Below are 18908 nucleotides of genomic sequence, written 5' to 3' on the forward strand. Positions count from 1 at the left end.
TGGTAAGGAAAGCGAAACTGGAATATGAGAGGAGATTGGCCCTAAGATCCAAAGAAAATCCTAGGGAATTTTTTAGCTATGTGGCCAGTAGGAGGAGAAATGACTGTGGAAGAATGATATTGTGGGATAGAAATGGGAATAGAGTGACTGATGCAGAGGACATAGTGGAATTGTTCAATGAACACTTTATTGGAGCATTTCATCCTAGAGGAGTCAGTTTTAATGCTAGAGGGATAGGACTGGTTCGAGGTCTGGAGGTACAGGAGGAGAGTGTGTTTCAGATACTGAGTACTCTGGATGTCAGTAAAGCTGTGGGACTGGATGGTATTTCACCACGAGTTTTGAGAGAATGTGCTAGGGAATTGACAGTGCCTTTAATGTGGCTTTTCATTGAAAGTCTGGCTTTGGCAAAGGTGCCCAGGGAATGGAAGGAAGGTAAGATTGTGCCATTGCATAAGGGTGGTAACAGACTGGAAGTGTCTAATTATAGGCCAGTCTGTGTGTCATCAGTGGTTGTTAAGATCTTGGAGAAAGTAGTGAGGGACCATATACAGCATTGGGCAGATGAGGGTAATGTTATATGTGAGAATCAACATGGATTTGTGAAAGGACGCTCTTGTTTTAGCAATATGCTAGCCTTTTATAATAAAGTTACAAGAACATTAGATGAGGGAAAGGCATATACTGCAATTTTCTTAGACTTGGTGAAGGCATTTGACAGGGTGCCACATGATAAGCTGATATTTAAGTTGTAGCACATGGGTCTGGATGTCAGATTGGTCAACTGGATTCAGGATTGGCTGTCTGATAGGTATCAGAGAGTTGTGTATGGTGGAGCATTTTCCAGGAGGCAGAGGGTTACAAGTGGGGTCCCACAGGGCTCAGTACTAGGACCTATATTGTTTAACCTTTATATCAATGACATAGCCAGTGGATTGCAGGGGGATATTCAGTTGTTTGCAGATGATGCAAAGCTGGGAAGGATTATTAGTAATAGTGCAGATGTGGTAGCCCTGCAAGAGGATTTAAATAAGCTAGATAGATTGGCAAATGAATGGGGGTGTCAGTTTAATGCAGCAAAATGTAAGGTCTTGAGGTTTGGGAAACATCGATGGGATGCTGCATACTCTATGGGAGGAGTTATACTGGAGGAAGTAGGGGAGACAAGAGATCTGGGGTTGATGATTGATAGAAACCTGAAGTTTAGGGGACATATTGCAAAGGTGGTGAAGGTAACACAGAGAATTGCTGCTATTATGAGGACACTGACCTGCAGAGATAAGAGGGTTATTCCGTTGTATAAGTCTCTGATCAGACCACACTTGGACTATTGTTCTCAGATTTGGTCCCCAGGATTTGATGGGGATAAATTAACTGTGGAAAGGATACAAAGACGGATGACAAAGATGGTTTCAGGACTGTACAAGGATAGTTATGAGGATCGGGTGAGAGAATGTGGACTGCAGAGTTTGGTGAATAGAAGAAGGAGAGGTGATATGATTGAGATTTTTAAACTGTTGAGAGGTGGTTACAGGGTTGACACTGGGGAGTTCTTTCGCTTGGTTGAACAGCAGGAAGGAGTGATGACAAGAGGCCATCCCTGGAAGTTACGAAAGGAAACTGTGAGCAAGAGGGTAAGGAGTGGTTTCTTTGTGTGGAGGGTGGTTGAGCCATGGAATGCATTGCCTGATGGAGTGGTTGGAGGGAGAACGGTCAGTGAGTTTAAAGAGTGGTATGATAGACTTTGTGTTTATCAGGGGGGGACCTCCCCTCGATGAGTCTTGACAGACTTTATGTCTTAGGAAGGACCTCCCTCGATGATTCTTTTGACTCCTTGGAGGCCTGAATAATAATAATAATAATTACTACTCTTCACTGTTTATGCTCTCACTACTCCTCTATCAGGTAATGTATTCCATGGTCCAACCATCCTTTTTGCAAAAAAGCCACTTCTTACCCTCTTGCCCACCACTTCCATTTGTAACATCCTTGCTCCTTCCCATTGTTCTACCATACAAAAGATTCCTAGTGTCAACAACCGAAACTATCAACAGTTCAAATGTCTCAATCATATCGCCTCTCCTCCTATGTTGCAAACTTTTCAGTCCATAAGCTCTGTCTATCCTCATAAATAACATTGTACAATGCTGATATCATTTGTTATCTGCCTCTGTGTCCTTTCCAAGGTTAATTATCCCCTTCAAATCCCAGTGATCAAATCTGAGCACATTTATTAGATACACGTGTTCACAAGAATATAATAATTTTCTTATTATATTCCTTATTATTTTATTATTGCAAATACGAGGGTGATCTGAAAGGTTCTCTACCTAACGATAAAAAAACGAATTAATAATTTCAAAATTATTTTTATTTTTCAGCATAATCCCTATTAAGACTAATACATTTATTCCAGCGGTACTCCAGTGCCATTATCCCGTCCTTGTAGTGGTTCTCACTAAGATCTGCAAAATACCCCTTTACAGCTGCAATCACCTCTTGATTCGAAGAAAAACACTGACCAGCGAAGAAGAGTTTTAGTTTTGGGAAGATATAGAAGTCAGAGGGAGCCAAATCTGGGGAATAGGATGGATGTGCCAACAATTCATAGTGTAGATCCCTTAATTTTCCCATTGGTGAACACCTTTGTGGGCAGGTGCATTGTTCTGATGAAAGATGATTTTTTTCTTCTGCAAACCGGGTCTTTTCTCACAAATTTGTTTGTGTAGTCTGGTTAAAAGATCAGAATAATATTCCCCGGTTATTGTTTTACCCTTTTCAAGATAATTAAACAAAATGCCTTTAGCATCCAAAAAAACACCGATGCCATGAGCTTTCCTGCTGATGGAACAGACTTTGTCTTCTTTGGTGCGAAACAATCGGCTTCTGTCCACTGTTTTGACTGTTTTGGATTCTGGTGTGTAATGGTGAATCCAAGTCTCATCCATAGTAATCAATCAGCTCAAAAAATCAGTTTTATTCTTGTTAAAATGCTGAAAGCACTGTTCAGAGATTTTCATGCAAGTGTATTTTTGATCTGCCATGAGCAAGCGCAGCACCCATCTTGTGCAAAGATTTTTCATTTGCAATTTTTCATGCAAAATATATCCTACACGTTCTTTTGAAATGCCTATAGTCTCAGCAGTTTCACACACTTTGCGGCAGTCATCCAATACCATATCGTGCACCTGATCAATGATTTCTGGTTTTGTTGCACTTTTTGGACGTCCTTCACGTGGATCATCTTCAAGGCTGGTACAGAGATTCTGAAACTCAGTAGCCCATTTCTTAATTATCGAAAACGAAGGAGAAACGTGAACTGGCCATTCCTTTGACTAGGATGTTTAATATGAGTTTCAGAACAGGAAAGATTCCACAGGAATGGAAGGAATATCTGGTAATTCCATTGCACAAGGGTTGTGCAAAGACCGATGTATCCAATTATTGACCAATTAGCATCTCAGCAGTGGTGGTGAAGATTTTTGAAAAATTGGTTAGGGCCCGCATGTTGTTGCGATGAACAACATGGGTTTACTAAGGGAAGGTCATGTTTTAGCAACTTGTTCACATTCTATAACAATGTTACTTTGAACTAGACAAGGGGAATGGATACAACATGATACGTTGGGATTTTGCTAACTTTTGACAGAATACAGCATGGCAGACTGCTGCATAAATTGGAGAAAATGGGTTTGGGTTATACAATATTAGCATGGATGAGAGGATGGCTGACTGACAGATATCAAAAAGTGGTATACTGAGGATCTGAGTCTGCAAGGTTTAAGGTAACAAGTGGTGTACCACAAGGATCAGTGCTTGGTCCACTGTTATTCAATCTGTACATTAATGATATTGGGAAGGATTTGCCAAGTGACATACAGTTATTTGCTGATCATGCAAAGATAGGTAGGGTAATCAGGAATGTTGCTGATATGCAGTCTTTGCAGAATGATTTGAATAGGCTGGAATTGTGGGCATGGGAAAATGGGTGTCAGTTCAATGTCAGTAAATCTAAAATCATTCACTTTCGGCATGATTAGATATCCAATATCGTATTATATTGGTGGGATTAAGCTAGAAGAAACTGATGAGGCTAGGGATCTTAGAGTGTTAATAGATAGGAAGTTGAAGTTTATGGACCATGTGGCAAAGATTGCAAATACACTCAAAAGATAATTGCAATGCTGAAACGGACGTTCACATGTAAAGATATGGATGTTATTTTGCCTCTTTACAAGCCTTGATAAGACCTCACTTGGACTATTGTGCGCAGGTCTGGTCTCCTGGTTTCAGTTGTGATTCTGATATAATGGAGAGAGTGCAAAGGAGAGTGTTAAAAATGATATCAGGATTGTGGAATATTGATTATGAAGACAGGGTGAGAATTTGTAGATTGCAGACACTAGCAAACAGGAGAAAGAGGGGTGATATGATTGAGACTTACAAACTTCTGTAAGGTCATACAGGATTTCAATTTATGGAGGGTGGGGAAAGGATCCTTGGAAGTTGAGAATGAAGACTGCCAAGAAGGGTGTGAGGCTAGATTTTTCTCTCAGATGTGGTTGGAATGGATTGCCATTGGATATTGTGAGTGCAAGCAGTGTGAATGAATTCAAGAATAAGTATGATAGCTGCCATGTGTAGTATGTGGCCTCCCTTGATGAGTCTCTGATTCCCTGAAGGTCTCTCTTGATAATAATAAACAGTAATGACACACTCAACAAAATATATTTTTATTTACTTCAGGTAATTCATGTAAGTTAAGAAAACATGTAAACTATGAAACAAATATATATTATAAATTTTACGTAAACTTCATTGCCTATAATGCAACAATGCTTTAGGCAAAATAAAATTAAAGTGCATATTTTAATTGTCATCACTGTCTTCAGAACGAATATTTCATAGATGTTCTTTATTTGCGAGTGGCTGGACATCGTCATCACTTGAAATCTCTTGCACATCTTTTGTATAATTCTCGTTGCATACTTCAGCTTGTTTAGTTATCAAGAAGTCAGTAATAAGACCTTGCTTACCACTATGCTGCAATTTTTTATTAAGTTCATAATATGGAGCTAAACAAATATCCAATTGTCTCGTGGATTTTCCAGAGCACTCCATTGAGGGATCGTTATCCATAAAATAACTTTCTTGCCAAGTCCAATCCTGTTAATTTCTTTAAACTGAATTCTTTAACGGATTCATGACAATCAGAATCTTCGGCAGAACTTTCCCCACCATTTGGTTCAACGTTATCTATTAATTGTACCAGTTCCTCCTCATTTAAATCTGTTTCGTCATCAATTAATTCATTTTGTTTTCAATCATATCGCAAAAGCCCTCTAAGTGGTTACTATGAAAATAAGTACATAGAAAAGCGTTACATATTGTATGCAACTCACCAGATAATAAAGCGCTCAGCTTGAGATTAACACACTTATGATTTTTAATGCACTTTCCTGGCAGAAAACGAAGACAATTTTCAACATTTTCAACTTTATACCGTAAACAATTGACATACATCCAAGCTAAAGGGTATTTCCCCAATATAAATTCGCTACTTATAACTACATACGTGATATGGGCAGACGCAAATTGAATGAAGATAAAATTTGATTTTCACTGCGTGAAAAATATATGAAAAGATAAAGGGTTACTACAATTTGTAGACTGCGTTATACGAGGGTTAGCTGTACTTGATAGAATGACTTGCAATTTCACATGGATGCTTATGACAGATGTACCAACTCAGAAAAAAAAAACTCGTGCCGATAGTGTTGCCATCTATGGTCGAGGCCGAGAACTTCTCAGACCACCCTCGTATTTCAATTAGAGGTCATCATCAGTGCATTAGCATAATCACAAGGTGAAGCCAGAACAAAGAATGTTAATCCTGTTTTCACACTTGAGCCACGTGATATAGTCAATGAGCCAGTGATCTTTGGACAGGCTCAGGCTATCAGTGCCACCAATTCATTTTCCTTTGTTACTGATACTCCTGGCATTCATGTAAAGAAATTTCAATTTATTGTCTATTTCTATACCTATTGTTTCTCTTTCCAGACTCTGTATTACATCATACATTCCCCCTTCTCCTAAGTGACTATTCCTACTAGAGGCCACACCAACCCTGTACCATCTACACTGACAACTAGTTTCCTTACACTAATACTCTTAGTTGTCCAGAGAATGACATTCTTTCCAGATTTCTCCATCCTTCCATATTCAGATTCAGTTCATCTCATGCATACAGCTCTCTTCTGTCCTCAGATGAAATTTAGGCATTACCATAATCAGGGGCCATCAAATTATGCAAAACCTACTCACCGCATAAAAAAATTTATATGCTCAAGATCTCCAAGTATTTTAATATCCCAATACATTAGTAGGAGTTTCAAAATATGATGATGAGGCCGAATGAACTCTTTTCACTTCTGTCTGTTCCTGGAGAGTCCGAACAATTCTGTCCAGTTTGGTGTCGCTTGTTGTGATTTGGTTTTCAGGTCCTCTTTTGGATCTTTTACCTTCCTTTTGTTTTTAATCCTTTTTATGTAAGTAGTAATAATTGTATGAGGATGAGCAGTAGATAACTCAGAAATTGATAGCCATGGTATGGAAAGTTAAGCTATGAAAAGAGACCAAATAAGCCACTGGAAATTCTAGAAAGTTCTTTTGCTTTGCAGAAAGTAAAAGGAAAAATCTTCATGGAAGAATAAACTTCATATTATTATCTTGATTTTCATTAGTCACAAGATTCATTGTGGGAGGTCAATTCTAGTCAACACAAGGTTTATTTTTCCCACTCCTTTGAATTGTCCACCATTTGCACTTTCATCACCATCTCAGTCAATGCATTCCATGCTCTTACCACTCCCCATGCAAAAAAAACTTAATTCTTACTCTTTTATTCACTACTTTTGCAACATCAAGGGATGGTCCTTGTATTTATTTCTTCCCCATATGAAAAATCTTTCAAGTGTTAAGTTGATAATCTTTCAACAGCCTTTCAAATACTGGTGACCAGATCTGAGCACAAAAATTCAGATGTGATTTGATCAAAGCTTTATACAATGGAGCCACAACCCTTTCTCTCTCATGGCCAGTATCCTCCTCAGCATTGCAGCAATTCTCTGAGATGGCTTTATAAGCTTTGCAATATATCCTCTGAACTTCAAATTTCTGCCTACAGTCATCCCACGATTCCTTGCTTCCTCCACTTCTAGTGTTACTCCATTGTGAATATAATACATCCCATCTGTGGATCCCAAATTTGAAAAGCTTATATTTGGTTACATTGTACTGATATCTACATTTATTTACCCACCTTTCCAGCTTATTGAAATCCTCTTGAATAGCCAGAACATCCTCACTATTATTAATAACCCTCCCAAGTTTCACATCATTCTGCAAACAACTGAACATCTCCCTGTAGTTCCATGACAATCTTGACATAAAGATTGAACAGTAATGGTCTCAGGACTGAATCCTGTGGAACTCCACTTGTAACCTTCCTACTCCCTGATACTGCTCCTCACTCATATATAACTCTATCTATGAGAAAGCCAGTTACCAATCCATTTGACTAACCTGATATCCAAGCTCATATGTTGCCACTTAAAAATCAGAATGTTATGTGGTACCCTGTCAAATGTCTTTGCAAAATTCAAAAAAATGACAATGTATGCCTTATCCTCATCCACTGCTCTTGTCACTGTTGTAAAAGTTGCAACCAGATTTCTAAAACAAGAGCACCCTTCAAAAAATCCATGCTGGTCTGCGTAAATAATATTATCCTTATCTGCCCAATTCTGTATATGAGTTCTTACTAATTTCTTCAAAATCTTAACTATAGAAGAAATCCACACAGGGCCTTTTGTTATTCTTGATCTGTTGCAAGAATTATTAAACAGCCAGGTTCATGGCAGTTCATTCCACAGCATATTTCCTTAAAACACATTGCAAAATTCCATCTAGATCCATCCCCCTTCAATATTTGGAATACATCCTCTTTATTCACTTCTAACATTTCACGCTTCATCCTTCCAGGAATAAAGCTTGCTGTGTACAAGTATGGAACACTCCAATAAAGTAATAATTAAATATCTCAACTACATCATCTGCATTTGTCACTCAAGTCCCATCTCCATCCAGCAAGGGTAATCTATCCACAATAATTTTTCTTCCTACTTGCCACAGTTGTAAGAGCTCCTTGGGATTTTTCTTGGATTGCAGCACTGATCTTCCCTCATATTCTATTTTTTTTCCTCCATACTATATTAGTCACTTTCCTAGCCTTGTGTTCCTCGTGTAACTGCTCTTCACCTCTCTCTTTATGTGTCTTCCATAATCTTTTTCATCCTGCAATTTCTGTTTAATTTCTCTAGTCATCTTTTACTCCAAAATGGATGATTGTCAATTTTTTCTTAAATATCCCCCATGCACTACTGACCTCCCTTCCTTCAAATTTCTTTATCTATTGTACTGTTGCAATCTGGTTTCTAAGTCTGTGATAGTTACGTACCTTATAATTCCACATAAATTCCTTCTTCCTTAATATTTTTACATGCCTATTCATACTCTAAGTCAAAACTTCATCAATTGCAGTTATATATGACATCTAATGAATGCTATGACCAAATTTTGTACGTTGTATGCTACCGATATTATTAGTGTGGAGTTTTTTCTTGCCTAAACTAAATTACGAAATCGTTATTATTAGACCTAGTAACCTGCAGAGAAAAAAAAATGGCGGCGGCATTGTCATTCCATGATTTTAATTTAGATTTCAGTCGTTTCGTTAAGTGTGAGGTCTGTTATATGTATTCCTTCGATTACATAAATGATTTGTGGATGTTTAGTGCGGATGGAAGAAGGGTATGTGCGAAGTGTGACCTGAACGACGAACTGATGAATGCGAATATGAAATTGATGACAGAAAGTGCTAGTACCGATTGTGTCGCGAGTGCACGTTTGAAAGAAAAGGATGGTGAGAAAGAGAGGCGAAAAAATGTTAAAAAATCAGGAAAAAAGAAAAAGAGCGATTTGACAACCATAACAGATGTTAAAAGGGACGAAAGTGAGGCGGAAAGAAATGAAATTGAGAGAACGAATGAAAGTAGAAATGGCGTGATGCAGAAATCGCAAGTAAAAAAAATCGAAAGAATAAATGATAGCGAAAAAAGAATGAATGATGGCGAAAGTTGGACGCATGTTGGAACGAAAGTACTGAAACAAAGAAAGATAAATGAGAGTGAAAGTGAGAAGAATGATAGTGAAAGTTGGACGTATGTTGGACCGAAAGTCCGGAAACAAAGAAGGATGAATGAGAGGGAAAGTGAGAAGAGGGGGTCGAGAGTTAGAAAGTTAGAAAGATTTAATGATAGAGAGAATGTGTCGCAAGGTTCGGAAGGTGAATTGGATTGGATGAAGCAAGAAATGAAATGGATGCGGAATGAAATTAAGAGAATTCAGGTCAAAACTATTAAAATAAATCATGATGGCATGAAAGAGTTAACGAAAGATGAGCGAGTGTCGTTGTATGGGGACTCCATTATTAAAGGTGTGCTAGAGGATAAAATGCACAAGGTATGTTTTCCAGGCGATAAAATGAGTAGAGTGATTGAGGCATTGAATATGAGGCGGGAGCGAGCAAAAGAGTTAATTGTATTAATTGGTACAAATGATTTGAGAGAGAACAAAGAGCATGTCAAAATGAATGTCAGGAGACTGCTTGGAAAGATAAAAGAGAATAGTGTGACAGGAAGGGTAGTCAGTGTGTTGCCTAGGTATGATTGTGGTGAAATGAGGCAGAGAGCAAGGATTATGAATGATATTCTGGCTGAAATGTGTGAGGAGATGGGGGTACAGTTTGTTAATGTGTGGAATGAGTTTGAGGGACGAAGTGAGCTGTATGGGAGCGATGGACTGCATTTGAGTGGTTATGGTGCAAGTCGCTTGGAGAGACTGCTGCTGGAAAGTAGAGAAGTGAATAGAGAGAATGAATCAGATTGAGAGGGGAGTGATGTGGAAGAGCAGGAGAGTAAGACAGGAGAGATTGAAGAAGTGGAAATGAATGGGGGAGTGGTATGAGTATAGAAAATGAGAAAATGGGTGTGCAAGAGGAGCAGGGAAACGGGGAGGCTCAGGGTGGACAGGGGTACACAGCATGAGAAAGGTGGATGCTCCAAGAGGAGTTGAGAGCATGTGTAGGCAGGAAAGTAATGGGATGACCAGGGATCAAGAGGAAACAGATGGAATTGCAAAGGGTTCAAAAATGAAGAAGCATAAAGGGAAATGGCCCCGGTCCAGCATGGAGAGATCACATCGAGTGAGTGGTATCAGTGGAACTTGCTGTAGATCCAGAAATGAGTTGTGTTTGTATACCAATGCAAGAAGTATAAGAAACAAGGTGGATGAAATGGTTGCACTAATTGCATCTATGCACCCAGAGATTGTCGGAATAAGTGAGACATGGTTAGATGAGGACAACATCCTGACAGGAATAGGGATGGAAAGGTATGATGTGTTTCATGAGGATAGAAGGGGTAAAAAGGGGGGGGGAGTGCTATTGATGATAGAGAAAGAGTTATGTCCATACAAGGTAGAGATGCAAGAGGAAAATAGGGCCAGTGGTTTTGAGGCAGTATGGTGTGAGATAGAGGTGAATAGAATCAAATACTTGGTGGGATGTTGTTATAGACCTGGTAATGTGGATGGTGGTGACAGTGAAATGTATAGTCAAATTAGCCAAGCAAATAAGAAAAGGGTAATCATTATGGATGATTTTAATCATGGCAATATAGACTGGAATGAAGAGACAGCAACTGGAAGTAAAGAAAATGAGTTTCTTGAGTTTTTGAGGGATAACTACCTCAGACAGTATGTAACAGAGGGCACACGAGGATTAAGGGTCTTGGATTTGGTCATCTCATCGGAGAATGTAATTATAAATGAGGTGTCAAATCATCCACCAATTGGTGAAAGTGACCATGAGGTGATTACCTGGGTGGTTGCCAGCAGTGCAAGGACCCCTGTGAAAAAAGGGTATATGTGGAACTACAAGAGGGTGATTATGAAGAGCTCAGGAGACAGCTTGCAGGTGTAGCATGGAATGAGGAGTTAGCTGGAAAAGAGATCAATGGAGCTTGGGGGATTTTCAAAAACTATTTAGTAGATGCAATGTCTAAATGTATACCATGGGTGAGAAGGTTAAATAAGGTAGGTGTGAGATGGATGAATAAAGAGATTAAGCATGCAATACAGAGAAAAAGGGCATTGTGGAGGCAGCATAAAAGAAGTGGAAGTAACCAATTTCATGAGGTCTACAAAGACCAGGCAAGGAGGGTGACTTGGTTGGTGAGAGTAGCTAAAGAGAGATATGAACAGCAGTTAGCTAATGAAGCCAAAAAGAATCCTAGGGAGTTCTTTCGATATATAGCCAGCAAAAGAAAGATTGATTATGGAAGGATGACATTGATTGGAGGAAATGGTATTAAGACAGCTGTTGCAGAATGTGTGGTGGAGATACTTAATGAGCAGTTCATAAAGATCTTTCAATCTTGTGAATGTGACGTCATGGAGAGATTAAGAGCAGTTGATGATGGGGAGGAGAGACTGACTGTAAGTGAGCAAGAGGTGTTTGGGGAGTTGATAAGGATAATATAAACTAGATGTAAATAAGGCTGTGGGACTTGATAATACATCACCGCATATTCTGAAGGAATGTGCCAGAGAGTTGACACCTGCCTTGACATATTTTTTTAATACGGGTCTTGCACTTGGTCAAGTTCCTAAAGAGTGGAAGGAGGGCAAGATTGTGCCACTTCATAAAGGAGGTGATCGAACTCGAGCATCAAACTATAGGCCTATCTGTGTGTCAGGTGTTGTGGTTAAGTTGTTGGAGAAGCTTGTGAGAACTAGGATCCAGAGTTGGGTTGACAACGATGGTATAATCTTTGATGGACAGTATGGATTTGCTAAAGGGAGGTCATGTTTTAGTAAACTACTTACTTATTGCAATAAAGTGACTGCTTCCTTGGACAGAGGAGAAGGATACACAGTAATATACTTGGATTTCGCAAAAGCTTTTGATAGAGTACCTCATGATAAGTTGACAGTCAAACTAGAGCAGATGGGGTTGGATATTAGATTAGTGCATTGGATTGGAGACTGGCTATCTGATAGGTATCAACAAGTTGTGTATGGGGGTGCAATATCCAGGAGTGGAGTGCCTCAGGGGTCTGTTTTAGTGCCATTACTATTTAACTTGTATATTAATGATATTGGCAAAGATTTGGATGGAGATATTCAGTTGTTTGCAGATGATACAAAGTTGGGACGAACCATAAAGAGTAGTAAAGATGTTGTGGCGTTGCAAGAAGACTTGAATAAATTGAGTGATTCGGCAAGCAAATGGGGATGTGAGTTCAATGTTGCAAAATGTAAGGTTTTAAAATTTGGAAAACAAAGATGGGATGCAGAATTTATGCTTGGTGAGAATATATTGTTGGAAGTAGAGGAAATAAGAGATCTGGGGGTGATAGTGGATAAGGATCTAAAATTTAGGGGACACATCGCCAAAATTGTGAAGACAACACAAAGACTTCTGGGAATGATGCGGAGGACACTGACGTGTAGAAGTAGGGAGATTCTTGTTCCATTGTATAAGGCTTTGATTAGGCCACACATGGACTATTGTGCCCAGTTTGGTCACCTGGTTTTCAGAATGATGAATTGATGTTGGAAAGGGTCCAAAGGCAACTCACTAAGGTAGTTTCTGACATCTGGAATGTCGAGTATGAGGAAAGATTGAAAAGATGTAATTTGCAGAGTCTAGTGGAGAGAAGGAAGAGGGGAGATATGATAGAAACCTACAAGTTGGTAAGGGGTTGTTATAGGATCAATGGTGGAGAAGTTCTACAGAGAATAGTGGGAGATCAGGGGAGAACCAGAGGTCATCCCTGGAAACTGTATAAAGAGGGTGTTGAGTAGGGGAGTGAGAGGCAGGTTTTTTTCGTGCAGAGTTGTGAGTGATTGGAATGCCTTGCCTGAGAGTGTGGTGTCTGCAAGGAGTTTGAATGTGTTTAAGACATGGTATAATGAGATGTATGTAAGATAAAAGGACCCCCTAGATGAGTCTTTGACTCCATGAGGTCTTGTTTAATAATAATAATAAATCCAAATTTCTTGATCCTTGTGTTCCCTCCATCACCACATGCTGCCTGAGATTGTTTTCCCTCAAGAAATCCCAAAATTCAGTTTCCTTAGTAGTTCATGTTGCTTTCCTCTGTCTTGTTTATATTGCTATTGTTGAAATCCCCCCCCTTCTCCCATAATGATCACTTTGCCTTTTATTATTATTATTCAGGCCTCCACAGAGTCAAAAGACTCATCATGGGAGGTCCTTTCTAGGAAACACAGTCTGTCATACCACTCCTTGAACTCATCGACCGTTCTTGCTCTCACACCTCCATCAGGCAGTGCATTCCACTGTTCAACCACCTTCCATGCAAAGAAACCACTCCTCACCCTTTTGCTCCCAACTTCCTTTCATAACTTCTAGAGGTGACCCCTTGTCATCGCTCCTTCCCGCTGTTCCACCAAGCGAAAGAACTCCTCAGTATCAACCCTGTAACTACCTCTCAACAGTTTAAAAGACTCAGTCATATATCCCCCTCCTTCTTCTATCTACCAAACTCTACGTCCACATTCCCTTAGCCAATCCTCATAACTAATATTGTACAGTCCTGAAACCATCTTTGTTATCTGCCTCTGTACCCTTTCCACAGTTAATTTATCCCTTCAAATCCTGGAGACCAAATTTGAGACAATAGTCGAAGTGTGGTCTGATTACTATACTTTCAGAGCCATTAGTATTATTTCCTCTGTGATTCTCCACTCTGAGAGAGAGAGAAAGAGCACAGTTTATCTCACTACCACACATTTACCTTCCCTATCCTGCTGAAATATGCTATACCCTTTGATTTCTATCCCTGTTAGAACATCCTCCTCCTCAGTTAACTAAGTTTCACTGATACCAACAGTTTGTGGAGAGACTGAGTCAATCATGGCCACAAACTCGTTCCCTTTATTTGTAATGCATGTAGCATTTGTATACAGAAAAGCCAGTGCATTGCCAGCAATCTTATAGTTATTATTATTTTCAGCATACTCCACCTGGCTCTACAATACAGTATACACCCTCTCATTTCTCAAGCCACTATCCTTACGAGGCTATCCCTGCTATGTTCTATCCTTGCAATTCTAGTTTCACTGCCCTAACATACTTACACGGAGAACAATAGTCTCTCCAAATGCCTGCATCCTTCTGTATTCAAATGTAATCTGTCTCTTACATACAGCTCTCCTCTGTTCTCAGATGTATATCCATCTGCATATTTCAGACCACATATTTCATTTATCATGATTTAGCTAATGATTGATCTCTTTATCAGTCTTCTTGCATTTTACAGTAAAGTGCAATTGAGTTGGACAGTGGAAATAGATGTACCACAATATAGCCATTTGATGGAATACCAAGGATTGTTATACAAGCCGAAATGGAGGGAAAGTGAAATAGGCTTAGGAGAGTGGCTGGCTGATGGTAACAAAACAATATGTGAAAGGAATAAGTCGAAGAGAATGAAAGTGACCAATGGCATATTACAGGTTATCCCTTTGGGCCACTGCTATTCATCTTTTTTATCAGTAATATTGGAAAGAATATTGATAATGTTCCATTAGTTTTCTGAGAAGGAAAGGATATTAGGAAAAAGTGAAAAGGAATGTTTCTGATCTGAAATCTCAGGGATTATTTGAACAGACTGATTCTGTGGCTCATCAGTAAAGAATGTTTGTTCAGTATTGCAAAGTTATGCATTGTGGACTGAATAGAATGAAGACTATTGTATTGAGGGAAATTCACTGCATTAGCTAAATGAGGTTAGAGACATAGGAATGATGGTGGACAGGGAGTTGGAGTTCAGAAGACATTGCAAAGTGTTCAAGTCATCACAACAAATAACTATTGTGATAACATGCAAGAATAGAGGAATTAGTCTTTCCCTCTGTGAGGCTTTGATATGATCATACCTAGACTGTTATACTCGGGTATGGTTGCCTGAGGTTCAGGAATGAGAAAGCAGCAGAGATAGTAACTAAAATAATATCTGGCATAAGAAAATGTTGCTGAGAACAGACCACAGGAATGAACTTTGGAGTGTGATAAATAGATAGGAAGTGTGATAGAAACATACAAATGAAAGTGTAGTTTAAAGTGTAAAGAGAATATTTATGAAAAATACTCTCTTTATACTTTAAAACTACACTAGTTGAGACAGAGTAAGGGTAATTTCTGGTAGCTGAGTGAATGGGCTGTCAGCATGTACATTGAGGGATAGTTTTTCATATGGTATTTAGTGAGCAAGCAGATTTGTTTGCTAGTGAGAGTTGCAAATGGCATCAGTAAATGTACTCAGAGAAATATGATAGACATTTTGGTGTTATAATTTTAAGAGCTTCCCTCAATGAATTCTTGGAATCCTTAGAAGAGTACACATAGAAGTAATTAAAATTAAGTATATTGCTAATTAAAATTTTTTATACTGTATATATCCAATATTACATTCAGGTATTGGGAAAACTACTCTAGTACATCGAATATGTGAACATTTGAAAGCTCGTGGTTGTGAAGTCTCTGGTTTTTATACTGAAGAAGTTAGAAAGAATAACCAGAGGGTTGGATTTGATGTGGTAACCTTAAATGGAAACAGGGGAATTCTTTCTAGAAAAAGGTGAATGTTGTTTTTTGTTTAAGAACTAATTTTCAGTTGTAACATTAAAAATATATATATATCTTAATGTTTTTAAATGAATTTAATTTTTTTAGTTTACATTACAGAATGAAACTGATTAACATTAATTTTAGGGTATAATTCAGATCATCTGAGAGAAGTTTTTTTTATCAGCTTGAAGAATTAAGGCCAATTCTGAATGAATTGAAGGAGTTATGTGATCATTACACAGTTTACAACAATACCCAACATGAGTTTAATAGTTACATTACTACTGAAATATATGATGAGTTGTAGAAAGTTTTTTCACTTGGTCACAAATTAAATTAAACTTGCCAAGAAATTATATTCTTGTTTAATTCTTTATCCAAACGTAAGCAAAAAGTATGTGTGTGAAGTATCTTCAAGACTAGACTAGTATGTAGAGGCAAATGACTTTACATCATTTTCCTTAATATCCAGTAATGCAAAGCACACATCCTTTCAGATGTGTATAATGCTGTGTATATATTATGGGAAGGATCACTATTCAGACTAATTTTGGCCTTTGTATAAGTAAAGGGTCTTCTCCAAAAACTAAGCAATCCTTCGGATCACTCTAACCTCACTCAGTGACCAGAAAGATCTTATAACTCATTATGCTCCATTAATCTCAGTTGTGGTTCTGCCAGACAAAACCTATAGAAGCCCCAGCTCTACCCAGTCGCAGGCAAAAACACATCATTAAAGCAAGCATCAACCTCCACCAGCCATCTCATCTTCCAGGGCAAGGCACCCACTGAAGGGCCCTGATAAAGGTCACTTCAGTTGAGACCCTAACTTCACTGAGTGACCCGAAAGATCTTATAACTCATTATGCTCCATTAGCTGTGGTTCTGCCTGATAAAACCTGCAGAAGTCCCAGCTCTGCCCAGTGACAGGCAAAAACCGACTAATAAGCCAAGCATAATCTCCACAAGCCCCTCATTTTCCAGGGCAAAGTATCCAGTGAAGAGCCCAATAAAGGCCACATCAGTAGAGATCATACCAGAGGCAGGCTTCTGATCGCAATGCAGTGATCAAGACCACTTCAGTGGAACCTGCTCCGTGGAAAGCCATATTAGTGGGAGCCAGACCCAGAAGAGATAATAAGGTTGAATTAATACAGAAGTCATATATTTCCCATATACAAGTAGTGAAAAGGTATTACTCTATTATTAAAATTCTCATGGATTAGAGATAGATGTAGAAAGTTCTTTGACTTAGGTGCAAAGAAATTATATTCTTGCTTAGCTATCAGTCTATAAATACAAGTAATCTATTTGTGAATATACTTCACATTCAAACTTACACTCGGATAAAGGATTAAACAAGAGTATAATTTCTTGGCAAGTTTAATTTATGAGGTGTGACAATTTAATTCCCGGAACGGCCATGTAGTGTTGCTGTGTGGTGATTTGGTTGGAGTCATGAGTAATCACGTTTGTACTTCTTTTAACTAATGTGTGCATAAACCTCAAGCCGGTAGATCTATTTGCTAGTTGACTATTGCAAAAACAATAGAGATCTGGGTGTTTGCCATGAAAATGTGTGATCGAAATTTGGAGCAGCGTGTCAACATCAAATTTTGTGTAAAAATTAGCAAAACTACTACTGAAACGTTGGAGCTGTTGAAAGTGGCATATGGTGTAGCTGCTCTGAAAAAGTTAAGTGTCTTGGGTGGCATAAGAGACTCGAAGCTGGATGAGAAGATGTGAACGACGACCCCCAGAAGTGGCAGCCAAAAACAAAAATGATGGACGAATGTGAACGGAGTGCGAGATTTGGTACGGTCTGACAGACAATGGCTGATGAATTGCAAATGAATCAAGAAAGGAGAAAAAGACCTGAATTGTGGCCTGACGAGTGGATCATCCATCATGACAATGCGGCAAGCCATGTCACTCATTGTAAGAGAGTTTCTGGCCAAAAAATCGATTACTGAATTAGGTCATCCTGCTTTTTCACGCGACTTAGCTCCCTGTGATTTCTGGCTGTTTCCAAAATTCAAGACTGTCATAAAAGGATGAAGATTTTCTGACATCGCTGATATCCATCATAATGTGATAAAGGAACTCAAGTATTCCAGAAAAAGAGTTTCAGGCCTGTTTCCAAAAATAGGAACATCATCTAAATCAGTGTATAAATGCACAAGGGGACTACTTTGAAGGCGACAGTAGCCACTAATGTATAGTTCCAAAACATAGGTTTTTTACAGGTGCATTCTGGAAATTAAATTGTCACTCCTCGTAATCTGTGACCATGTGAAAAAACTTTCAACGTCCATCTCTAATCTCTAGATCAGAGATGAGTGTTGAAATTATCTGGACGTTTAATTATCTCCAGATAATTTTAATAACAAAGTGAACTTGTACATGTGAAATATATGACTTCTGCATTAAGTCAATGTTGGATCTGACTTCCACTGATGAGATATCAGTAAATATCAAAATTAGTCTAGAAAGTGACCCCTTCCCACAATGCATAGTATTATATATCCAAAAGGATGGGGTACTAAAGCAGTTTAAGTCATCAGCTTCTATATATAAGGAGTCTAGTCATGAGGATACTTCATGTGCAAACTGTGTGTGTTTATACTTGGATAAAGAATTAAACAAGAATTATAATTTCTTGGCAAGTTTACTTTAATATTATGGATTGGTTTGTTTCCACTGATACAAAATCATGTGAACATCATAAACAGTCTTTATTATTAGGTGAATCCTATTACTGCTAAGACTTACAATTCTCTTATTTGTAAGTACTTTTATTTTGTAGATTAGTTTACCTATCAAAAGAGGATAATTTTGCTGCTACATCGTAGCAAAGGAAACAGAGAATAAGCCAAATGTCGGGACCCAGTTATTTAAAATTAACTTTCAGATTTCATAGTTTGTTAAATGAGACGGTCTTTATTGTTAACAAGTTACTCTGCAATTATTATAGAGTTGCAGTAACATAACTGCCATGTTATTAAACCCTGCAATATTAGATGCCTGGTCTTCATAGAGGTTTTCTCTGAGGAAGGGGGGGGGAGGGACAGAGTTGAGAAATTAATTTCATCACTCTAAGAATTGTAGCAAAGTTGTATTAGGTTAT

The 18908-nt window shown here is 38.5% G+C and overlaps 1 protein-coding gene across 1 annotated transcript in view; it reads left to right on the plus strand.

Moving 5' to 3' along the window:
* LOC150106310 (cancer-related nucleoside-triphosphatase) overlaps positions 1–18908 on the plus strand; it is a 74032-nt gene that overhangs the window by 9046 nt on the left and 46078 nt on the right. The window contains exon 2 of the mRNA XM_090392345.1: positions 15629–15791. Coding sequence (XP_090248471.1) covers positions 15629–15791 — 163 coding nt within the window. The remainder of the gene's footprint in view (positions 1–15628; positions 15792–18908) is intronic.

The sequence above is a fragment of the Typopeltis vanoorti genome, chromosome 5, assembly GCF_054136105.1.
Source record: "Typopeltis vanoorti isolate ZY-2024b chromosome 5, IOZ_Tvanoo_1.0, whole genome shotgun sequence".
NCBI classification, from domain to species: Eukaryota; Metazoa; Arthropoda; class Arachnida; order Uropygi; family Thelyphonidae; genus Typopeltis; species Typopeltis vanoorti.